Source organism: Anolis sagrei, chromosome 5 (assembly GCF_037176765.1).
Source record: "Anolis sagrei isolate rAnoSag1 chromosome 5, rAnoSag1.mat, whole genome shotgun sequence".
In the NCBI taxonomy this organism is placed as follows: domain Eukaryota; kingdom Metazoa; phylum Chordata; class Lepidosauria; order Squamata; family Dactyloidae; genus Anolis; species Anolis sagrei.
This window is the reverse complement of record NC_090025.1, coordinates 5,715,212-5,738,763: the sequence shown is the minus strand read 5'-3', so window position 1 is coordinate 5,738,763 and position 23,552 is coordinate 5,715,212. Positions and strand designations below refer to the sequence as shown.

Below are 23,552 nucleotides of genomic sequence, written 5' to 3'. Positions count from 1 at the left end.
AGTGGGTTGTTGTAGGTTTTTTCGGGCTGTATGGCCATGGTCTAGAGGCATTCTTTCCTGACGTTTCGCCTGCACTTTGGCAAGCATCCTCAGAGGTAGTGAGGTCTGTTGGAAGTAGGCTAATCAAGGTGGTCAGTTGAAACATTCACACCTAGCTCTAGCAGAGAAGAGTCCTTTGTCTCACCCTGGTCATGCCACAGATATATAAATGCTTTTGCCTAATTCCAACAGACCTCACTACCTCTGAGGATGGTTGCCAAAGTGCAGGTGAAACGTCAGGAGAGAATGCCTCTAGACCATGGCCATACAGCCCGAAAAAACCTACAACAACCCAGTGATTCCGGCCATGAAAGCCTTCGACAATACATGGAAAATAAGTTTGGGGCAATAACATATCCTTGTTTGACACTTGATTCCACCTTAAATGGGTTACTTTGGAACACGCAAGCCCCTCACCACGACAAGGTGACAGTCCATCGAGGGGGTTTTCATAATATATCTGGTCCCCTGATATCTTCCTTCTCTGGAGAAGAATCTGAACTTTTCAACCCAAAGGACCCACACTGTAAACAAGAAGCCAGAAACAGCAATGCTGCGAACAAGGCACCGTTTCCAAGGCTTAGAATAGGATAACATAAGCATGTATTGTGTTTGCAGTTACCCAGCAACCAGGCTGAAAGTAAGGGAAAGCTTCAGAAACAAAAGGTCCATTTTCTGTCTGTCCTACTCTTCTCTCCCCCTCCCCTTGTGTACTACGCAGTTTAAGGGGAGAAATGTGCATTCTGCAAATCAGTAGTCTCTCATTATTTTATGAAGCAAAATACACCTCACATCCTCTGAACGCTTCCCCTGCTGTTTGCGCAATCTATACAATTAGCAATTAAACAGTAAGAGGTATGAAGGCTATTGCTAAATATAAGTTTCACTTCGTTGTTGTTCAAAGTTGCCAGGGCTTTTTGGCACCTCGATTTACCTGTTGCTACAAACAGACGCTTACAACATCTGAATGCCCAACAGACTGATTGCGGGAGACATTTTTCAGATAATGGCTAATCAAGGAAAAGAGCACAAGATCAGGTTGGATCATTCCACAAGCACAACAACCCAGTTTGCATCAACTGCTGCTGCATAAAGGCAGATTTTCTGTGCTTCATATTATTACAGAAGGGATAAAACCATCAATACTGTCAGGTTCTTATAGTAACCTGCGATGCAAGCATAATTGGATTATTGTGCATGCAAAATTGAGATCACAACAATGCCTTTCAGAAAGATATCACAGAACCAGAAAAAGCGGAAAAGAACTACCAAGATTTTCAGACAACTAAAACATATCTCAATTTTGTTTGTTTTTAGGGAAATCAAGATACCCAAATACCCAAGGTGAAATATAGTTGGCCCTCCAAATAGATGAGTTTACTTCTGCAGATCTGATTATTCATATACTAGCCGTCCCCTGCCATGCATTGCTGTGGCCCAGTCTGTGTATATGTGTTAATGCATGTATATATCTATATATATAATGCTTTAGTACCCTAAAAACAAAAAAAACTACGGGGCCAAATGACCCCAAATTTGGCAACAGAATGTCTCACAACACAAGGTGTGACCAACAATAATAAAAAAAACAAAGAGTTAGAAGGGACTCTACCATGGTATTGGGGGAGAACAGACAGGGAGGGAGGGAAAGAAAGAAGGAAGGGAGGAAGGAAGGAAGGAAAGAAAGAAAGAAAGAAAGAAAGAAAGAAAGAAAGAGGTACCGAAGAAAGGAAGAAGATAAAGTAGAAAGGAAAGGAAAGGCAGGAAAAAGGTAAAGAAGGAAGGAAGGAAGGAAGGAAGGAAGGAAGGAAGGAAGGAAGGGAGAAAAAGCAATAAAAGTGAAAGAAGCAAGGAAACAGGGAGGGAAGAAATGAGACAAAGGAAGAAGTAGAGAAAGGGGGAGTGAAGGAAGGAAAGAGAGAAGGAAGGATGAAACCAAAGTGTGAAAGAAGGAATGAAAGAAAGAGGCAGAGAAGGAAGAAAGGAGAGAAAGGGGAAGGGAAAAAAGGGGAGGGGGAGGAATAGGTAGGTACCTCTCTTTCATAAAAGTGCAGATATCTACCTCTACTTCGAAAATTCTTACTACAGGCCACAGCAATGCGTGGCAGGGCACAGCTAGTGTGTGTATATATTTGTGTATATGTGTGTGTTTGTGTATATATGTGGTTTTGCACATGAGTTGTAATGTATTTTTTTTTTTTTTGCTTTTTAAGTCTCTTCTGCTGTGTTTTTCAGTGTTTTTATGAGCGATGGTCACTCGTTGACCTGATAGGTGTATTGTGTCCAGATTTGGTGTCAATTTGTCCAGTGGTTTTGGAGTTATTTTAATCCCACCAATGAACATTACATTTTTATTTATATAATGAGGAGGGCCGGAGGTAAGCGCCAAGGGGGCCACATCCTGTTCTGCTTTCTTTTTGGAAAGCTCAAGGTTACAATTCTTTCCCATCCTTGCATGTTATGATTTGAGGAAACTTTTCCAGTTCTATTTAACAGTGAGCCATTTATATGCCTGATGCTCAAATGTATACCAATCCCATAATCTTTTAGCAGTCTGATAGTTCTCAAGGTCTCCTTCTTCTCCCCTGACTAAATTTACTGAGCAAGCAATCTGATCCTGCATCATCTTATCGTCTGTTGCTGACAAGTCTGAATGCCAAGATGTGGCTGCTGCTCTTGACTAAATATTCCGAAATGTAGGTGCAAGCCCAGCAGAGAAGTCATTTCTGCCAATTCAGTCCATTAGCAGGATAGCTCTGTGAAATACCTTTTTTTTAAAGGAATGTGCACTCCTTCACAACGAAGATTTTGGGGAAGAAGATGCATCATTTCACATGCGCATATTCCTAACTTTAAATAAAATGTTTGCTGAAAGGTGTTGAACTCCTTCTTTTCTGTGATATAGGAACCTATCCCTACTCTTTTCATGTTATTTCTGCCTCTGATACAAGATTTTCTGTTAAGTTAAAAACGAAAACACATCTACTTCATTAACTGAAGTACACCTGCAATGGGAAGAGATCGGGATATAAATAAATATAACAATAACATCCAGAATAATTATTTGAGCCATATCTTTGGCATTTGCCTGATGAACTTAACTACCATTCCTTTATTGAAGCCAAAGGCCTTTCGCTATAGCCTCCACCATGCAACCATCCCTGCCTCTTCCAAACACACCTCCTTCCCTCCAGCTCAGCAACCACAGGTCTCTGACTACTCCATTTGATACTTTGCTTTTATACCCTTCCTTTGTCTTACCCAAAGCTTTTAATGACAACTTTGGATCGAGTATCCCTTATCCAAAATGCTTGGAGCCAGAAGTGCTTGAGATTTTGGGATTTATTCAGATGGTGGAATATTTGCATATTGTTGTAGTTCAGCCTTTGATTGTGCGTGCACCTGGTTTCTCTGGGGATTCTGAGCCTGTTAGTCATCCTGATGACACTGGGGATTTTGGGCCTGCAAGTCAGCAGGAAAGCTAAGGAAGGGATTCTAAACCCTGAAAATGAACAGTCTGTGTCTGAAGGCCATAGTCCGAAAAGGCAGTTTGCTGGGAGGTCACAAGCAGATCTGAGCTCAGAGGACGAAAATTAAAGTCCAGGTAGACAGACTAATGAGCAGTTAGATAGGAGATTTACATTTCGTCAACATAAGGCCCGTCGCAAACTAGGTTCCTGCTGGAGAAACCCTTGCTAGCAAGTCCCTGACGTCATGAGCCTGCGCCTCTCTCCCCGCCCCTTTCTCCACCCCTTTCTCTTTGCGAGCGTGGTTTTTCCTTTGCTAGGGCAGCATTGCCCGCATTTTCTCTCAGTTGAATTCTGCCAACTGAGAGAAAATGCGGGCAATGCTGCCCTAGCAAAGGAAAAACCACGCTCGCATGGAGAAAGGGGCAGAGAAAGGGGCGGGGAGAGAGGCGGAGTCTCGTGACGTCAGGGACATGCTAGCAAGGTTTTCTCTCGCAGGAACAGAGTTTGCGACGGGTCTAAGGCTTCTCAGGAAAGTGTACAAAAGCCATTGTTAGCAACAAAGCCCTATCAGTTTCCCAGGGGATAAAGTATGATTTTCTCTCTATTAGCTAGCCCAGCAGATAGGTCCATTAGTCCAGGCAACGTTGGTGATTGAGTATAGATCTATTGTCAAGTCAGGGGATTTCTAGTTCCAGGTTTCCTTTTGTTCAGGTCTCATGATTCCACGTTCCTGAATTTCATGTTTCGGATTTATTCTGCTTTTGTATTCCTGGTTCTTGATGCTACTCCTGTATTTTGATTTCTGCAGGTTATTCCTAATATTTGGACTTTGGTTTTTTTATACTATTTTGCTGAATTGCTTTATATATTCTTCAATAAACTACTTTGCTATTTTACCTTGAACTGGAGTGTGTGTTCAGTACAGAGGTGGTTCCAGCCCTTGGAGTGCAACACATATACAAAATACACAACATAAGTATTGTAGTATGTACTGTATTAGCAAGGATCGAGAGGTATACAAAGACTACGTATATGTGAAATGGCAGAAATGAGAAATGTTCAATCTGTATTTTGAATATGAGAAAAAAGAACACATACACAGCTGTTGTAGCAAGAGAAGGAATATTGAGAAGATTCTTATTCGCCAGAGCAAAAGAGCACTAAGGCCAGCCACCAACCTATTCAGCTCCCCTCCCATTTCTCTGAGAATCACATTCACAAGATTTGAAAACAAAATGCATACACATCTGATGGGGGGCATAAAGACAAATGCTATACAGCTGTAGATAATCATGTATAAGTCTAGAAATTATCTTCAAAATATCAACCCAAAAAACATGGGCCAACCTAGCTACAGATTAATGTGAGCACTGTACATTAATTTTTTTTAAGGATTTGTTCCCTTCCTCTGAGTAGAGTGGTGAAAGGTAAGAGCTTAATCTGTCCTGGGAGAACCTAAAAGAAGCACAAATCCCTCTATTCTCTCCACTGTGAAACCACTCCTAGCCTTTTTGAGCGACTGGGTGGGAAAATAGTGGCAGCGGATCCCTGGCACTATCCTCTCACCACAAAATGTCCCTCGACATCTCCATGGGTCATTATCATTTTGCCCAAAACCTACCCTCGACTTATGCATAAGGTTGACTTATAGACATTGTAACGCCTCTTTCAACAGCAAATACCATCTCCCAGTACATAGGTATATTGAACAAGGGATGCCATTTGTCAATCAAGCTAAAAGTGATGTGGGGGAGAACCATTTTACCCCATTACAAAGATAATCACCTAAAGCCTAATCCTGCCAAGACACAAGTGTGTGCTTTCCACCTATGCAACCGCGAAGCCAACAGGAAATTGAAAGTCATGTGGAAAGGTCAAGAGCTTGAACATTGTTTCCATCCTAAATATCTCGGTGTCACCTTAGATCGAACACTAGCATATAGAAAACACTGCTTGAACACCAAGCACAAAGTAGCTGCACAAAATAATTTACTGGCAGAATATGGGGTGCAGACCCAAAATTAGTAACATCAACATTAGACTTGTCTTACTCAACTGCCGAGTATGACTGCCCTGATTGGCATAGGTCTGCCCATGGAAAGCAAGTGAACATAGCATTGAATGAAACATGCTGAATAATCACAGGATGTCTTAAACCTACACTTGTTGATAAACTCTACAACAGTGGTTCTCAACCTTCCTAATGCCGTGACCCCTTAATACAGTCCCTCATGTTGTGGTGACCCCCAACCATAATATTGTTTTCGTTGCTACTTCATAACAGTCATTTTACTACTGTTATAAATCATAATGAAAATATCTGATATGCAGGGTGTATTTTCATTCACTGGACCAAACTGGGCACAAATACCCAATACACCCAAATGTCAATGCTAGTGGGGTTGGGGAAGGATTGATTTTGTAATTTGGGAGTTGTAGTTTCTGGGATTTATAGTTCACTTATAATCAAAGAGCATTCTGAACTCCACCAGCAATGGATTTGAACCAATCTTGGCTCCCATGACCAATGGAAAACACTGGAAGGGTTTGATGGGCATTGGCCTTGAGTTTGGGAGTTGTAGTTCACCTATATTCAGAGAGCACTGTGGACTCGTGCAGTGGTGGATCTGGACCAAACTTGGCATGAATACTCAATATGCCCAAATGTGAACACTGGTGGAGTCTGGGGAAAATAGATCTTGACATTTGGGAGTTGTAGTTGCTGGGATTTATAGTTCATTACAATCAAAGAACATTCTGAACGCCACCAATGATAGAATTGACTCAAACTTCCCCCATGGAATCCCCATGACCATCAGAAAATACTGTGTTTTCTTATGGTCTTTGGCAACCCCTCTGACACCCCCTCGCAACCCCCTCGGGGGTCCCGACCCCCAGGTTGAGAAACACTGCTCTACAAGCTTGCGGGCACTGCCCCCCCCCCATGTGCGACAGGAATTTGCTGCTAAATGTGAGAGAAATAAGGTTGAATACTGTGAAAGCCCCCCACTGCCTGGCTACCAGCCTCCTCCCAGTAGACTCAAATCAAGGAAAAGCTTCATGAGAACTACCAATCCTCTTGGCGTCTCCCTAGCAACAGCAAGGGTATCCCTCTGGGCAGATAGACCAAGAAATCCCAACTGGATGGGTCTTCTTCCAGGGACAAACCAAGAATGGGCAACTTGGAAGTCCTGAACAGACTCAGAGGTGGAGTGGGTAGAACAAATGGAAACCTGACAAAATGGCACTACCTAAAAAAATCCCAAACCTTGTGTGAACAAACAACTCCGCATCTGTATGCTTGTCCACTATGCCCTGCCTCGTGTACAGAGGAATCAAAGAGTTGGAAGAGACCTCATGGGCCATCCAGTCCAACCCCTGCCAAGAAGCAGGAATATTGCATTCAAATCACAACTGACAGATGGCCATCCAGCCTCTGTTTAAAAGCTTCCAAAGATGGAGCCTCCACCACACTCCGGGGCAGAGAGTTCCACTGCTGAATGGCTCTCACAGTCAGGAAGTTCTTCCTCATGTTCAGATGGAATCTCCTTTCTTGTAGTTTGAAGCCAGTGTTCCATTGTGTCCTAGTCTCCAGGGAAGCAGAATACAGGCTTGCTCTCTCCTCCCTGTGACTTCCTCTCACATATTTATACATGGCTATCATATCTCCTTTCAACCTTCTCTTCTTCAGGCTAAACATGCCCAGATCCTTAAGCCGCTCCTCATAGGGCTTGTTCTCCAGACCCCTGATCATTTTAGTCGCTCTCCTCTGGACACATTCCAGCTTGTCAATATCTCTTTTGAATTGTGGCGCCCAGAATTGGACACAATATTCCAGGTGTGTTCTAACCAAAGCGGAATAGAGCATGGGGAGCATGACTTCCCTGGATCTAGACACTATGCTCCTATTGATGCAGGCCAAAATCCCATTGGCTTTTTTTTGCCGCCACATCACATTGTTGGCTCATGTTTAACTTGTTGTCCACAAGGTCTCCAAGATCTTTTTCACACGTACTGCTCTCAAGCTCTCAAAGAATTGTTGGAGGCTACAGACAATGCCATTGCTGTTGTCCATTTTTGGTCAAAAGATATTTAGCCACCTGTGCTCCTTCTATTTTTATTGGTTTTATACTCATTTATGCTATGCTTTTGATACAAAATAAATAACCCCACAATTCAAAACCCATCTTGTAATACATATTCTACACCATCCTTCACACCTCCAGTATGAGCCCCACATGCACACTTTCCCTCATCATCCATTTATACTACCCACATTAAATGGAAGGAGCCCATAAACACTGCCTTGAGCTCTTTGGAGGAATGACATTAACGAAACAAATTACTCTGCTTGCAGAGCCGGTTGCTTCACTGCACACACTCTGCTTCCATCGCCGGTAGTTGCCGGAGCAGACAGAGGAAGACCTGGTTTGTTCCTCAAGTGGAGAGCTCACAATTACAGCTCAGCAAGCGCAGGAAGGAAATTGGGGCTCTTCTTCCAGCTAGAATCAAAGTGAAATGCTTAACTGCCCATTATCCAATTCCAACTCTGTGAGCAATATTCATTCAGCCATCCAGGACCTACGCAATCGCAAAAGGAAATGCAGGTCTGCCAACGACTAAATGCAGAAGCTTATGCTAGGAGCGATAGCTGCCACCCAAAATCAGAACATGTAACGGCAGGAAGAGATCGCAGTGTAGGTGGTATATCATTTTCAATGGCTTCCCTGCAGTTTTTAAATACCTGGCTGCTAGTGGAATATAGAATTCAAATATAACTCTCTTAGTCATATTATAATCATTCTTTTCCATATGTTAACTTTTCCGCAGTTTCGATTTTAGAGGACAATTATAGCTATTTTTGATTCTGCTATTAATCACCCTGACCCCCCACCCCGCACCCCACCCCAAAGGCTCTCTAGATGAGCATATTTTGAAGCAAGAAGGAAACTAAGATCAGCATCTCCACCAGATGTCCCTATACACCACCCCAAAGGTAGAAGACTCCCCCTGCATAGAGATATTAAGGGGAAGCATAGCTGAGCCGAAGTCTCGGTCAGGAGTTTGTAGTTTGTCTCTTGCATTGGTTGCTTAAAGGGTAACCTGGCTGGAATCTGAAGTCCAAAAAGGACTGAAAAGGTAGGAGAATGCCAACCCCTCACACTTCATGTCAGTAAGAGCAGAATGTTTACAGCTGTTCTACAAATACACACATACATACACAGAGGGCTGATAAAGAAAACCTATAAGTTGCACTCATGCTACTTCACTGAGTACAAAAAAGAGAGAGGGGATTTAAATTTAATAAATATACACAAATGAGAATTAGCTTTTCTAAACTGAAGAAATTCAAGCAAAACTTTCAACTGCACTAGCAAAGCGGATTAAACCGCCAGCTATAGAAGATCCTGTCGACCGGAAGGTCAGCAGTTCAAGCCCAAGTCAGGGCGAGCTCCTGCCATCATCCCAGCTTCTGCTTACCTAGCAGTTCGAAAGCAACAATGTAAGTAGATAAATAGGTACCACTTTGGAGGGAAAAGGTGGCCTGAAAACATTCTGGTAAAAAATCTGACCAAGAAGGTGTCTATGGACAACAGGCTCCTCGTCATGGAAAATGAAACAACAGCCCCTCCCCATGGCCAAGTCGAACATAGCCAGATGCCGGAAATGAAAAGAGGGAATCCTTGCCTTTGTTTATGTACTGTCTGTTTTTGTCAAGTGTATAATGGCATTCATTGTTTGCCATATATGTACCTGTAATCTGTTCTGAGTCCCCTCAGAGAGACAGAGCAGAATATAAATAAAATCTATTATTATTATTATTATTATTATTATTAATTTTCAGAAAGGCAGCCTTTTTAGTTTGTCACTAAAAAATCTAAATGTCGCAGCTCAGGATAGATTCACCTTGCTCAGAACACCACACCACACCAAAGCTGAAGGTTTTGTAGTTTATTGAAGAAAACGAAGTCTTTAACATAAAAGCAGAGTTTCAAAAGTTCAATGGCAAACAACATGAAGCATAATCCAAAGGCATTGATCAAACAAGAATCCATGGCAGCATGACAGAGTCCCAAGGAGCCAAGAACAAGACCAAGTCCCAAGAAGCCAAGAGCACTGCCCAAAAGCCAAGGCAATCCGGAGAAGTTACCAGGGTGTTTGCAGAAGTTGCACTGACAGAGTTGACTATGAACAGCTCGTTTAATATACTTTCCCAGCATGAACGCATTCCTTTGACCTCTAACCTCTCTCTTGTTAGCAAGCCTCACACTGCGGCGAACCCTGAATTGCAAGCCATCCTCCCTATTTAAATCTGCAGAGCCTTCAAGGTCAGATAGCTCATTACCCTGAGAATCGGCAGCCTGAGAATCGGCAGCCTGAGAGCTCGCCTCCTCCACCTGCACCTGGGGAGTTTCACTAAGATCAGAAACATCTTCCAAAGCATCCCTTGCCATGGGAAACTGAAACTCCTCGTCTCCAGTATTAACATCATATGCATCAACATGAACATGTTCAGGAATCTGAAACCCATCATCGTCTTCCTGAGGTTCCAGCTGAGCCACAGCATTATACACTAAAATAGTAATCACCAGAAAAGGGAATCTGTGGACCAGACTCTGTAAGAAGTCCATATGTCAACTCTGCCTCTATTCCTACGCAGGCATCATAAAACCAGAAATTATAGTATGCTTCCTGTTACTGCAAGCTATGGTATCTTTGACCCAAAACCCTGAGGGGAAAAGTCAATTTATAAAACTATATAACTAAAACATTTAAAATTCTAGATCTTTTTTTTTTTTAAAGGACAAAGTATATACCTAGGAGTGGAGTTTGTGTCACATTAGGTACGTGTTGCCTTCTGAACATTTCCGAGGGCGTAACAAAGCCTTCCTCCATCATTGGGAACTCTGTCAAGTTATAAGCTCTAGGAGTCTGGCCGAGCCTCCATCCTACAGACACGATCAGATTGCTGGCATCCACTTCTGTACAAGGTTGGTACCATTCTTCTGTCTCCTGAAAAATACAGAGGGCAAAAGATTTCTAGCAAGTTTATAGAGACTCGACATTATTAGTATTGAGCACATATTTACAGCGAGCTCTCGGTATCTGCTGGGGTTTGGTTCCAGGACCCTCTGTGGATACCACACTCTGTGGATACAGTCCATACAATGGCATTATAAAAAAAATGTCCCTTATATAAAACTAGCCATCCCCTGCCACACATTGCTGTGGCCCAGTCTGGTGATCTGGAAAATAAAGTAATGAGAAAGTGTTGGTTTTTAATGTATATAATTTCTTTCTGCTTGTGGGTAAGCAGTATTTCTTGCTGTTTCTTTGTCAGTATTGATGTGGAGATTGTCTGGTTGGCCTACTCTGGAACAGGCAACATATCTTTGTCCTTCTTTAGGGGTCCCTTTCAAATCTATGAGACTATATGTGTGTGTGTGTGAATCATATATATCAATCTATATCTACGGCTGGATGGCTCTTTGTCTGGAGGGCTTTGGTTACATTTTCTTGCCCTGCTGAAGGGAGTTGGACTGGATGGCCTTAAGTATTTTCTGTTGGTCATGGGGGTTCTGTGTGGGAAGTTTGGCCCAATTCTGTCGTTGCTGGGGTTCAGAATGCTCTTTGATTGTAAGTGAACTATAAATACCAGCAACTACAACTCCCCCAAACTCCATTTGTGTGCATACTTGGGCATATGGAATATTTGTGCCAAGTTTGGTCCAGATCCATCATGGTTTAAGTCCAAAGTGCTCTCTGGATGTTGGTGAACTACAACTCCCAAACTCAAGGTAAATGCCTATGAAACCCTTCTAGTGTTTTCTGTTGATCATGGGAGTTCTTTGTCCCAAGATTGGTTCAATTCAATCATTGGTGGAGTTCAGAATGCTCTTTGATTGTGGGTGTACTATAAATCCCAGCAACTACAACTCCCAAATTACAAAATCATTTTTTTTGAGTGAAGGACATACATTGTGTTGTTAGGTGTATTGTGTCCAAATTTGGTGTCAATTTGTCCAGTGGTTTTTGAGTTATGTTAGTCCCACAAACGAACATTACGTTTTTATTTGTATAGATGGCGAACAGCTCAAAGGAATGCTGGAGATAGCCCAAGGACATGTGAAATGGGGGGCTACAGGAGGGTATGCCTACACATCAGAATATCGACACACTTCTGTTATTTGCAAGGCTGTTGCAATCTCAAGTAAAGTTATCATTCTGTTGATACACAATGTGATAAACGTGTTTCGAGCTAGAATGTCAGCCACTAACATTTATTAAAATAGATAGGCTTTGCCCACATTGAAAATCCCTTTAGTAATCCTCTACAATACTAAAAACATGCAATGTTTGTTTAGTGTTTAGGCTTCTGTGGGTGGATTTGCTTCCGCAGGATGGACACAACGGACTACCGTGCAATACAAAAATCCTACAGCTATCAATAAACTACAAAATCCGGTCCTACAGGTCACAAGAGAGCATGGTCGCAGCACACATTGCTGTTATGGACCCCCAACTTATGGCAATTCTATTCTAGTGTTTTCCTGGCAAGATTTCTTCAGAAGAGATTTGCCATTTCCATCCTGGAAGGCTAAGAGGATGCTACTTTTCCTCATGCAAAGGATTTCCACGATTGACTGGAGGATTCGAATTCTGGTCTCTCAGAGTTCTATTCCAACACTTAAATCACTATAAACACGCTACAGTCGCTTAGTACATGCACTTCTCTATAAAGAGGGATTTCAGAATTCATCTTCTCCTAAGGTAGATCAAATAGTGGCAATGGAAAAAGGAAAGGGAAAAAAATTCCTATCTGTTTTCCTGATCCTATAAGAACTTCATTCAGAATTCTCTCATAAGCTGCAGTTGTTTAGTGCTTTAAAGTTGTTTGTGAGTTATGGCAACCCAATGGTGAATCTATCATGAGGTTATCTAGGGTTGAGAGTTGTGATTCACCCAAGGTCAAATGGAGAATGGTCCCCGGGTCTCCAGAGTCATAGTCTAATCCTCAAACCACTATACACTGCTTGTTGTCCTCATAACAGTAGTCACTTCAGGAAAGAAAAAAAAAAGCTGGGGATGCAATATGAGTAGGAGGAAGATATAAATTTTATTTCTTACCCGCCTCTCCTCTCGAAAAAGGGTACAACATAGTTAAAGTACATAAATCTAAATAAAAATGTAATGTTCGTTTGTGGGATTCACAGAACTCAAAAACCACTGGGGGGATTGACACCAAATTTGGACACAAGACACCTAACAACCCAATGTATGTCCTTCACTCAAAAAATTTGATTTTGTCATTTGGGAGTTGCAGTTGCTGGGATCTATAGTTCACCTACAATCAAAGAGCATTCTGAACCCCACCAACGATGGAATCGAACTAAACTTGGCATACAGTTCTCCCATGACCAACAGAAAATACTGGAAGGGTTTGGTGGGCAGTGTCCTTTGGTTTTGGAGTTGTAGTTCACCTACATCCAGAGATCACTGTGGACTGGATCACATGATGGATCTGGACCAAACTCTACACGAATACTCAATATGCCCAAGTGTGAACACTGGTGGAGTTTGGGGAAAATAGAATCCTGACATTTGGGAGTTGTAGTTGCTGGGATTTATAGTTCACCTACAATCACAGAGCATTCCGAACCCCACCAATGATAGAAATGGGCCAAACCTCCCACACAGAACCCCCCCCCCCCAATGTGGGCCTCAGCAAGCGTGGCACGGGACGGCTAGTAAAAAATAAAACAACTTTTAAAAGTCTCCTTTGGTCAACTGTTGTTCTATCTGTCCACTAAACAGAGACAGAAAGTGGGGCTGATGGCTTCACTGGTGACTTAAGAGTCTGATTGGATTGTGGGCTTTCCTGGAATTCATTCAGACATAGGCCAGGAAAGTACAGTCGATGAAAGTGAAACCATTTCAGATGTGGAGCCTGAGAATCTAATTGTCTCTGAACCTCAAGGCCAGTTAGAATTATCCTCCCTAGATAAAGACTCCAGCGGAGAAGAATTAATGAGGGACCTTCATGGGAAAGCACCTGGTTGTTCTGATCTAAGCAAGGAAGCACGCTTGCAGACTAGAGTGGATAGCCAGCTTCATAGAGCAACACGGCATCCTGGGAAGCAGAAATTCCAGGGCAGATGGATTGCTTTCATGTCTCTATATTAGGAGCTAAGGTCCTCCTCTGAATACAGTTCAGGCAACATGGCCTTCAAGTTAACATCTAGGTCTAGCTCTCTCGTTTTCAAGTCTTGCTTGGATCTAAGTATTTCATGTTCTTGCCTTGTATTTTTGCTCAAGTTCTGCTTATGGACTTAAGCCTTGGTATTTTGGGGCTATTTTTTGACTATTTTACCCTTGGATTCACAAGAGAGAATTGACTGCAAATTATTTGGATTATAAATCTGATTTCCTTATTTCTGGATTTTTTTTCTATTGTTGTTGTTCATTCGTTCAGTCATTTCCAACTTTCGTGACTTCATGGACCAGTCCACGCCAGAGCTCCCTGTCGGCCGTCACCACCCCCAGCTCCTTCAAGGTCAATCCAGTCACTTCAAGGATACCATCCATCCATCCATCTTGCCCTTGGTTGGCCCCTCCTCCTTTTTCCTTCCATTTTCCCCAGCATAATTGTCTTCTCTGAGCTTTCCTTTCTTCTCATGATGTGGCCAAAGTACTATATATATATATATATATATATATATATATATATATCTTTTTTTGTGTTTTTACAATAAACGGTTTACTTCTATCTTGGACTACTGTGTGTCTGGGATATGACACTTGATTCCAGGCAATATTGTGTAGGATCAAAGTTTTGGCTTAATAATAATGATAATTTTTTATTATTATTATTATTATTATTATTATTATTATTATATTTCTTACGCACCTCTCCTCATGGTTCGAGGCAGGTTACAAAACAATTACAAAACATACACATGGCAAAACCCCCACAAATACACATATTATAAAGTACCTCTATAAAATCCACACACCAATAAGTATCTCTATAAAATACATATTAAAATGTGAATGTAATACTGTATGTTTAATGTTAAGGACTTCTTGAGTTCCAGTCCCCCAAAACATTTGCACTGGACTTGACTACAGGAAAAATCAAGTGGATAAAAGATAATAATGGGAAGAAACAGAAGAACCATCCAGTGAAAAGATAAAGAATATTTCCATAATGTATGCTATACCAAGGAGAACGAGGTGACTGGTAAAGCTATAAAATTGTTTTTTAAGCAAATATATTAATAAATAAACTGTTTCACTGCATAGATGCAGAACACATCCTTGAGAAAATAATCTAGTTTCAAGATCCAATTTAATCTTCATTTTTTACTTCTGAAACACCAGTCACACATTCAGAAGCTATTTCCCCAGATTTCTGCTGCACAGACAAGACAGCTGATCCATGCGCCGAGAGAATTTCATTAAGTCTGTCTCCCACCAGTTCAGCAGATATCTATTTTATGCAGCAGTTGTTGCCGGAAAATATACAAGCTGCCAATTCCAGATGTTCAGGGGCACAAATCAGATCTCTAATAGCTCTCTGCCTACATTCTGTTTCTCAGGCTGAAATCCCATGAAGACCTGCTTGAGAATAAAAGAACAGCTGCTGACTTGCAACTGCAAATCTCTGAGGGGTCATCTGTGAACTCACACGTACGTGTCATTTTGCACCTGCACAGATAATTATTGGGAAACTCCTAAAATTGATAAGAGCCATTTATGGAGATAGCCCTACACACAACAATTGAAAATGCATTAGCATTCCCATTCTCGCTCTCAGTTCCTTTGCATCCACTGCAGTGACAGTACAAAACAATGCAGCCTATATATAAATTTCAATAGCCTTCTTTGGGGGTAATAAACAATGTAGTAGTAGATATCACTGGATCTGAGACTCTCTTTCCATTTCTTGGATTAGTAAACTTATTATATGGTATGGGCTACAAAAAATTAAGACTTGTATGAAAAGAAAACCTCAAACTAGAGATAATAAGGCTTCAACAGCCACTGATCAATTTAATGGAATATTGGGAGTTGTAGTTCAGTGAAGGCCCAGCAATCTTTGGCAGAGAAGGCTACAGATCTTATAAAACTACAATTGCCAGGATTCCCTAGCACTGAGTCGTAGCCGTTAAAGTGGAGTCACACTGCCTTATAGGTGCACTCATACTCTATGTAACTGGTTCTAGATGATGGATTAGACCCAGAGTTTCCATGAGTGCAACCTTATTCTAGATTAAAGAAGTGCATAATTTCCTTCAAACTGCTCCCCCCCCCAAAAAAGCTACATTGAAGATTTTTTTATTTATTATTTATTTACTGTATTTGTATACTGCCTATTGGCGACTCAAGGTGGTTAATAATAATAATAATAATAATAAAGATCTCAGCCGGCATTTGGAAACAATAAACATTGACAAAATCACGATCTGTCAACTGCAAAAGGCCACCTTACTTGGATCTGCGCACGACATTCGAAAATACATCACAGAGTCCTAAATGCTTGGGAAGTGTTTGACTTGTGATTTTGTGATATGAAATCCAGCTTATAGATCTGGTTTGCTGTGACATACTGTGCTTTTGTGTCAATAATAATAATAATAATAATAATAATAATGTTATTCTTGTATCCCACCTCCATCTCCCCGAAGGGACTCGAAGAGGCTTACATATGGCACGAAGTCCCTAAGGCAAAGCATAAAATACACACACAGTACACTACAATAAAGTAAAAACTACAGCATATAAAAACAACAATTTAAAACTCTGAACCATGCCCAATGACCTATGGTGATAACTACCGCAAGGCATGGCCAAACTGTAAACAAGACAAAGGAATGGGATAGTGCAAATTCTACCTAAGTAACAGCACCTGGGATAAAGGTGCAGTGCTGTGTCATTGGTTGTGGATCATTCAGGCTAGACGTTCTCAAACACTGCTTGTTTAAACATCCCAAGATCCCTGTGGAAGGAGGACAGTGCAGAGGCCTGCCTAATCTCCCTGTGAGGGTGTTCCAAAGCTTGGGGGGGCACCACCAAGAAGGCCCTCTCCCTCATCCCCACCAACCATGCTTGTGATGGTGGTAGAACCAAGAAGATGGTCTCCCTGGCCAATCTTAACGCTCAAGCAGGTACATTTGGGGGGAAGGGGATGTGGATATGGACAGACAGGGGCCTCTCTCTCATCCCCACAAGTCGCACTTGCGATGCGGGCGGGAGAGAGAGAAGGGCCTCTCCAGAATATCGAAGAGGTCGTGTGGGTTCGTAGACGGAGATGCGGTCGCGCAGGTTGGCGGGTCCCAAACCATTCAGGGCCCTTTTGTTTGCAGGAAACTATCAAGATTTATTGAAGTGCAGTTCTTGAAATCACAGGAGAAACTGCCTATATCCCTAACATCAGGGTTCCTCACTTTTTAAACAGAGGGCCGGTTCACAATCCCTCAGACTGTTGCAGGGCATAAACTATAGTTTCAAAAAAGCACGAACGGGGTGTAAAATATAGTTTGAAAAAAGCACAAACAAATTCCTATGCACACTGCACATGTCTTGCTTGTGGTGGGGACTAATGAAAGAACAATACAGTATTTAAAATAAAGATAATTTTAACCAACATAAACTTACCAGTATTTCCTTGCGAAGTGAGGGCCTGCTTTTGCCTGATGAGCTAGTCAAGTTAATTACGATTGTTGTTAATAATATAATAATAATAAACTTTATTTGTACTCCGCTACCATCTCCCCAAGGGACTCGGTGCAACTTACATGAGGCCAAGCCCAAAGTACATCAAACAAAACATCAATAAACACAACATCAATAAACAATCAATAAAATACAAATCATATAAATCACATAAACAAAAAACAATCAATAGTGACATAAACAATTTTAAAAAATGTTGTGTGCATTCAAGTTGTTTCTGACTTAGGGCAACCCTAAGTCTACAGTTTAGGACGAGGGGCAGGTCAGTAACCTTGGAGGGGCGCATTCAGCTCAAGGGCCTGAGTTTAGGAACCCCTGCCTAACATCACCACTATTTCAATGGGTTTCCTCTAAGACAGTGGTTGTCGACCTGTGGGTCCCCAGATGTTTTGACCTTCAACTCCCAGAAATCCTAACAGCTGGTAAACTGACTGGGATTTCTGGGAGTTGTGGGCCAAAACACCTGGTGACCCACAGGTTGAGAACCACTGCTCTAAGATGAAGGATCAAATTTCTTCTACACAAGCTTATACTAGCAATTGTCACTAGAAAAATAAACAATGTGATACCATAGGTCTTGGTCCAAGATCCCAAAACTCAAAATATCTTGCTTAGCCAAACATTTGTGTATTTATGGGTCAGCACAGTCAGTATATTGGCAGTATTTCATAGTTACCCGATTAGTAGCAGATCTACGTCGGATCGCTTCTCCCAAAGAGAAGCCGCTGGCATTAGAAATATGGGTTCCACTGCTGCTTTGGCTTAAAAGTTCTTCTTTCTGTCCAGAACGTGGTGGAGTTGTTGCTATAGGCTGGAACAAAACAGTTTTTAAAAAATTATAATAACCATGGGGATTAGGCAACTTGTTCTTCATAATGTTTCAGTCCACAGAGCTATTTAGGTTTTTAAACTGAACGGATATTCCCAAATATTTTATATAATTCGCTTAAATTGACACGGTGAGACATGAATACTCCTCTGCAAAGCTAGAAATACAGCTTAATGGTGTAATGTTAGAAAACGTTGACCATTTCTGCTACCTTGGCAGCCACTTCTCCACAAAAGTCAACATTGACACTGAAATAGAACACCGCCTGAGCTCTGCGAGTGCAGCATTTTTCCGAATGAAGCAGAAAGTAGGGAGACCAAGGTGCTTGTTTTAAAGCTATTGTCCTCCCAACCCTGCCATACGCCTGCGAAATGTGGACTGTCTACAGATGTCACACTCAACTCCTGGAACGATTCCATCAGCATTGCCTCCGAAAAATACTGCAAATCTCTTGGGAACACAGGTGGACAAATGTCAGCATGCTGGAAGAAGCAAAGACCACCAACACTGAAGCAATGTTCCTACACCATCAATTCTGCTGGACTGGCCACGTTGTCTGAATGCCCGATCATCATGTCCCAAAGCAGTTACTATACTCCCAACTCAAGAAAAGAAAATGGAATGTTGGTAGGCAGGAAAAAATATTGAAAGATGGGCTTAAAGGCAACAATAAAAACTGTGGCATAGACACTGAGAACTGGGAAGCTGTGGCCCTCGAGCGCTCTAGCTGGAGGTCACCTGTGACTAGCAGTGCTGTGGAATTCGAAGAGACACAAGTGGAGATAGAAAGGGAGAAACGTGCCAAGAGGAAGGTGCGTCAGAGGGGTATTCATGTCTTTGCAGAGGGGTATTCATGTCTCACCTTGTCAATTTAAGCATATCCATTCGGGAATATCCTGACCGTGACTGCCTTCCACCTGAAAACTGATGTCCTCACTTTGGAAGGACATGCCAGTCAAGAATAGAGCTCTACTGTCACCTACGTATCCACCACCAAGACACTTCACTTGCAAGGCCATCATGCTTGGACAATGAGGGATCACTTAAGTAAGTAAAATAAAGTTACGCTGCACAGCCCAATGACTAGCCACGAGGCAACCAAAAACTCCCCCAGAATCAATTTTATCATTCTATTTATTTAACTTTCTTATAAGAATCCAATGGATGCAATTAACCACCTTCCCCAGTCCAACTTTCAAAGTCCCTCATTCTAATTTACATTAAACTCTCCTTTTTAAACTGTGATAACCAGCTGATAACAAGCAGCTAATCATGACATGCCGGGGTGGCAAATGAAAATTCACAGGTTTTGATTTTAAAGGTCACGTTTAAAAATAATTTCAAAACACACATATTTTGCACTGGACTAGCCCCACAATCCAAGTCAACCTCCTCTGGCTTTAATCAAACTATTAAAAGGCACTGATTTGAGCAGAATGCACTCATGACCCTCAAGCAAATCGAAAGCAGTGTGTGACGAAGCAAATACTATAAAGGATAATTAGCAGAGGTGAAATGCAGTAACTGTCAATATTGGATGTGCCAAGTAAGGGTGATTATTTGAGAGTTCTCAATGGCCATCAAGTAGATGAGCAAGGCAAAACACGTTGAAAGGGGTGCACAGTGAGAAACTGGAAGCAAAAGACAATGGTCTATTTAACCTTCATGGTAGCCTCTATAAAGCCACAAGAGGACAAGCCACATTTATTCCTGTTTTAAACAGAAAAGTGAAGACAACATCACCATAGATAGATGGATAGATGGATGGATGGATGGATGGATGGATGGATGGATGGATGGTCAGGGGGTAGGGTAGCAATTTTTCCCTCCCAGATGTGTATCACCATATAAACTGTCATTAGTTGGCATCTAAATGATTCTTTGGACATTAGGATAGCCTCACACTGTTGCTTTTCTCAACAACATTGGCTCTGAGCCTGCATTCAAGCTCAGTTCAATGTGCTCTTTTCCGTTTGTTACGGCCCCTCCAGCTTGGGACCTGCTGGCGCATGTGGGCCCATCTGGCATTCATAAGAAACAGCCATAGGCATGATCTTGACACGTCTGCTATGGGGCCTAGAGCTAGCCACAAAATGGTTGTCATGGGGTTGGGGCAGTCAGCAACGGATCATGTGGTGTGAATATTTTCTCAGACGAAAAACAGATAAAATGCAGCAAGGAAGAACTAAATAAGTATGCAAAGAGATACCGACATCTATACACATACTCCCCGTAGAGGTAGATGATTTCAGGGAGGGGTGCATTGGGGAGGTAAAGGTAGAGGGAAGTCACCCCACACTCACAGGATGCTCTTGCCTTCAGATTCGTACCACTACCTGCTATTTGTTTAGCAGAGGATTGACCGTTCTATATGCAAGCAGTGACGACATTTATCTCTGATTAAAAGGGGAAAGGGGAGGTTGCCAGCAAGAACCCAACAGGCATCGCAGAATAAAAACAACGAAAAGGAAAAATAGCTCTCCATACACAAACACAACACAAACATACAAGAAAAAAGAGACAGAGGTCTCCAAGTGCCTGCATGATTTATTTATTTATTTGGGACATTTCTATATCGCCTTTCCTTAACGACTCAAGGTGAGTTACAACCATAGATAAAACATAACAATACAAAATAATCCATGTCGGTCCATGACGGAAGTAAAATTATCAAAATTTCTACTTTGCTCAATGTGTTTTAGTGACACATTTCGTTCTAAAAACACAAGGAAATATACGAAAAGGTTAGTTAAGAAAATTTCGTATATCAATGAATTTAAATACATTTAAAATTCATGTTCTTAAAACACAACCAAACAGACACATTTACACACCACACTAAACCTAGTAATATCCCTACCTAAAAAGAGACCCACCTCTGCAGGAGTCTACCATATACCATGCAGCTGTGAACAAGTCTACAGAGGAACCCCCAAACGCAGCAGCATTGTCCAAACACAAAGGAACATGAAAGGCACTGCAGACTAAGTCAACCTGAAAACCAGCCATAGCAGAGCACTTGATGAACCAACCTGGACACAGCATATTATCTGAGAACACAGAAGTGCTGGACCACCCTCACAACCACTATGTCAGGCTACACAGAGAAGTCATTGAAATCCACAAGCATGTGGACAATGTCAACAGAAAGGAGGAAACCATGAAAATGAACAAAATTATGCATGTTGACGGTAATAGAGCAATAAATATGTAAATACAATATATTAAATATTTAATAAAATAAAAGGAATAAATATGTAATGCAATATAATAATAATAATACTACTACTACTACTACTAATGATAATAATAATATGATATAATTATATATTTTATATTACAGGTTATATTACTAATAATATTACAAAATAATTGTATGGTTCAATATAGTATTATACTGATATTATACTATGCTAATATTATACTATTAATAGTATAATATTCTACTATTATATTATACTGATATTATACTATGCTAATAATATAATATGTCGTATGTATGTTGTGTGTGTGTGTGTATCTTGTAAGCTGCTCTGAGTCCCCATTGGGGTGAGAAGGGCAGGATATAAATGTCGTAAATAAATTAAATAATAATAATAATAATATAATAATAGAAATAGAGAACCAAGTGAAGTGTAGATACACACACAACATACACATATATACACACACCTGTGGAATAATGCTAAGGGTGGAAGAAAGAATCCTTGTCTGTTAAAGCAAGTGGGAATGTTGCAGTGAGCCACCTTGAATAAACATTTGAGTAGCCATGAAATTTGCAAAGTCAATTAGTCAATCAGACCATGCAAAAAGAATCTGCAAACCCCACCTCCTCCAAGACGAACTGAACCACCTAAACTACGTTTTACAGGCATCAGAAGAGCTGCAAGACCGAGAACAAGCCACGAGAGTTGAGACAAAGATCCATCCAGAGGAAAGGTGTTTTTGGCATACATCAAGGGAACCAATGACCGCATAGGGAAGCCGATGAGGAAACACAACATACAAACTATCTACAGACCCACCAAGAAAATCCAACAAATGCTATGTTGAGCAAAGGATAAGAGCAATCCTCTCACTTCTGCAGGAGTCTACTGTGCACCATGCAGCTGTGGACATGTCTACAGGGGGACCCCCAAACGCAGCAGCATTGTCCAAACACAAATCAAGGAACATGAAAGGCACTGCAGACTACTTCAACCAGAGAAGTCAACCATAGCAGAGCACCTGATGGACCAACCTGGACACAGCCTATCATTTGAGAACACTGAAATGCTACCATGTCAGGTTACACTGAGAAGCCATTGACATCCACAAGCATGTGGACAATGTCAACAGAAAGGAGGATACCATGAAAACAAACAAAATATGGCTACCTCTCAGGAGACTTATTACTAATTGGCAATCAGTTCCTGCTTTAGATTATAAAGACAGTCATTCAACCCATAGCAAATGGTGATATTTGTTTTCATTAATCATAAGCCAAATGTGATGTTATTAATTACTTAAATGTTGTATTCCATCATTCTACTTGCCTTAGCCAATGGTTTGTTGACCAAAATAAAGGCTACTTACTGACTGGCTACCAGTTTTGAAAAAACCGCTAAAATCAGGATGGCAAATAAAGAACAAAACAGGGGAACTCCAGGCAAGAAACAACCAGGGACAGCTAACACCTCCCAACAAAGGATTCCACAGTCAGGAAGAAGCCAGGCTTTGAAGCTGCAAGGCCATTCAATGCTAATCAAGCTGGCCAATTGCAACATTTACACTTGCCTCAAACAGTTCTTTCTCTCACCCTGGACATTCCACAGATATATAAACCCCACTTGCCTATAGACTTCATAACCTCTGAGGATGCCTGCCATAGATATGGGCAAAACATCAGGAGAGAATGCTTCTGGAACATGGCCAGACAGCCCAGAAAACTCACAGCAACCCAGATCCACTGATGTCAATGCAACATGTTAGTTGTGATTAATACATATAATAATACTGGATTTAGCCCAAGTCCTCAAAACATGGCAAATGTGTGTTCCATGCCCTACTCCTCTATTAAACATTTGCAGAAAAAAACTTTATTTTATTTTTTAAGAACAGAACAGGTATAAGGCCCAATAAAAGTTTTTTAAATCTGCTGTTTACTGTGACGGAGAACAAAGTTAGTTTCACCATTGGACTCTAAGACCAATACACGTCAACCCTCAAATATGCTATCAAATGGAAATTATTGTGAAGAAGAGGCTAAGAAATAAACATAATTCCTTCCCAGAAAGCCATAACTGTCTACTAGTTTCCATTAGGTGCAAATAAAAAACTGACATGTAATCTACCCACGTTTCTCGCAGTGGCAATTGGTGAGCCTGTTTAAGGTGTGTACCACATTTCTGTACTCAGACAAAAACAGAATAAACACTAAAACTACATTTAGTTTTATAGTTTTAAAAAACCACACATTTTAACAGTCAAAAAATCAG

General features: G+C 41.3%; 1 protein-coding gene across 2 annotated transcripts in view; it reads right to left on the bottom strand.

The window, feature by feature from the left end:
* ALMS1 (ALMS1 centrosome and basal body associated protein) overlaps nucleotides 1–23,552 on the bottom strand; it is a 121,961-nt gene that overhangs the window by 83,061 nt on the left and 15,348 nt on the right. For both annotated transcript variants that reach the window (XM_067468541.1, XM_067468540.1), the window contains exons 2-3: nucleotides 17,923–18,057; nucleotides 10,328–10,523 (exon numbers count right to left, since the gene is read on the bottom strand). In XM_067468541.1, coding sequence (XP_067324642.1) covers nucleotides 10,328–10,523; nucleotides 17,923–18,057 — 331 coding nt within the window. The remainder of the gene's footprint in view (nucleotides 1–10,327; nucleotides 10,524–17,922; nucleotides 18,058–23,552) is intronic.